This window comes from Austrofundulus limnaeus, unplaced genomic scaffold (assembly GCF_001266775.1).
Source record: "Austrofundulus limnaeus strain Quisiro unplaced genomic scaffold, Austrofundulus_limnaeus-1.0 Scaffold643, whole genome shotgun sequence".
Taxonomy (NCBI): domain Eukaryota; kingdom Metazoa; phylum Chordata; class Actinopteri; order Cyprinodontiformes; family Rivulidae; genus Austrofundulus; species Austrofundulus limnaeus.
In genome coordinates this window covers 66,698-68,706 of record NW_013953045.1, presented here as the reverse complement: position 1 = coordinate 68,706, position 2,009 = coordinate 66,698, and the positions used below count along the sequence as shown (strand labels likewise).

General features: G+C 48.2%; 1 protein-coding gene across 4 annotated transcripts in view; it reads left to right on the top strand.

Moving 5' to 3' along the window:
* Positions 1-2,009, top strand: part of LOC106531499 (transportin-1) — a 52,757-nt gene that overhangs the window by 25,347 nt on the left and 25,401 nt on the right. For all 4 annotated transcript variants that reach the window (XR_001311923.1, XM_014027378.1, XM_014027377.1 and 1 more), the window contains exon 8: positions 265-387. Coding sequence is in view for 3 of the 4 variants with exons in the window: in XM_014027378.1 (XP_013882832.1) it covers positions 265-387 (123 nt within the window). In the remaining variant the exon portion in view is untranslated. The remainder of the gene's footprint in view (positions 1-264; positions 388-2,009) is intronic.

Here is a 2,009-nt window from a genome sequence, read left to right as displayed (position 1 = left end):
TTTCCACCCGGAGTGCATGTTAAAAAAAAAAGGAATATCATTTACTGTTTGAAATCTGCTTGTCACAGGGTAGCCAGTCTCTAAAACAAATATCACTTTTTTATCAGACTTTTTATTTATTTATTTTTTACAAAACAGCACATTTTTGTCCCAGAAAATTTATATTTAATGATAAAAAAGTTGTTGCATTGTTGCATCTCACTAATATGTCTATTTATTATCAGTAATAATAATAAATGTGGTGGGTTTATGCTTCTTCTATAGAATCTATTTGCTTTAGCGACAGATGAGGAACCCGAAGTGAGGAAAAATGTTTGCCGAGCCCTTGTCATGCTGTTGGAGGTTCGCCTGGATCGTCTTCTGCCACACATGCACAACATCATCGAGGTGAGGTCGTCTGGCAATGTACAGTCTGAGAGTGAATCCTATAAAAGAATTACCAGTGTTCTAAAGAAATCATGAAATGATTTTAAAATAAAGTGTTGTTTTATACCTCCAAGTCACAAATATAAAAAAAAAATTCATAAAGAGCCACAACATTGCAAAACCTTCAGCAGTATTTTGAATCTGTTCCAAATATAAAATTTAACAGATATAAATATTTCATGATACAGAATTTATCAATATGACCAACACAGCTGTGGCAACCAGCTGGAGATCACATTGCATATTTTAGAGGATCAGATATGTACAGAAGACAATATTTTCTTAGACAACTATCTCAGTACACTACTGAAACACAAAGCTGAAATGCAGAAGTGAGCCAAGGGTATTAAGCTGCAAATCTGCACAAGTTGAGTATTCTAAAAAGCAGAAAGCTTGAGTTGCTTTTACATGGTCCATTCTCAGCACGTGTCGCTTTGTCCTGATTTGACTTGACCTGTGAGTGTGCGGTCTCAGATGTTTTACGAGTGGTGAGTCAAGTGTTGCCTTGAAGTAGGCTGGTTGAGTGTTTCTCTTGATGTAGACAGGTCAAGTGTGGCCTCCTTGTAGGTGGGTCGAGTGTTGCTTCGATGTAGGCGAGTCGAGAGTTGCTTCGATGGAGGCGGGTCGAGAGTTGCTTCGATGTAGGCGAGTCGAGAGTTGCTTCGATGGAGGCGGGTCGAGAGTTGCTTCGATGTAGAAAGGTCAAGTGTGGCCTCCTTGTAGGTGGGTCGAGTGTTACCTCGATGTAGGCGAGTCGAGAGTTGCTTCAATGTAGGCGGGTCGAGAGTTGCTTCGATGTAGACTGGTCGAGTGTTACCTCAATGTTTGCGAGTCGAGAGTTGCTTCGATGTAGGCAGGTCGAGTGGTGCCTGGATGTAGGCGGGTCGAGTGTTGCCTGGATATAGGCGAGCCGAGTGTTTTCTGGATGTAGACGGGTCGAGTGTTGCCTGGATGTAGGCGGGTCGAGAGTTGCCTCGATGTAGGCGGGTCGAGAGTTGCTTCGATGTAGGCGGGTTGAGAGTTGCTTCAAGGTAGGCGGGTCGAGAGGTGCCTCGATGTAGGCGGGTCGAGAGTTGCCTGGATGTAGGCGGGTCGAGCGTGGCCTGGATGTAGGCGGGTCGAGAGTTGCTTGGATGTAGGCGGGCCGAGTGTTGTCTGGATGTAGGCGGGCCGAGTGTTGCCTCGATGTAGGCGGGTCGAGAGTTGCCTCGATGTAGGCTGGTCGAGAGTTGCTTCAAGGTAGGCGGGTCGAGAGGTGCCTCGATGTAGGCGGGTCGAGAGTTGCCTGGATGTAGGCGGGTCGAGCGTTGCCTCGATGTAGGCGGGTCGAGAGTTGCCTGGATGTAGGTGGGTCGAGCGTGGCCTGGATGTAGGCGGGTCGAGAGTTGCCTGGATGTAGGCGGGTCGAGCGTGGCCTGGATGTAGGCAGGTCGAGAGTTGCCTGGATGTAGGTGGGTCGAGCGTGGCCTGGATGTAGGCGGGTCTAGCGTGGCCTGGATGTAGGCGGGTCGAGCGTGGCCTGGATGTAGGCGGGTCGAGCGTGGCCTGGATGTAGGCGGGTCGAGCGTGGCCTGGATGTAGGC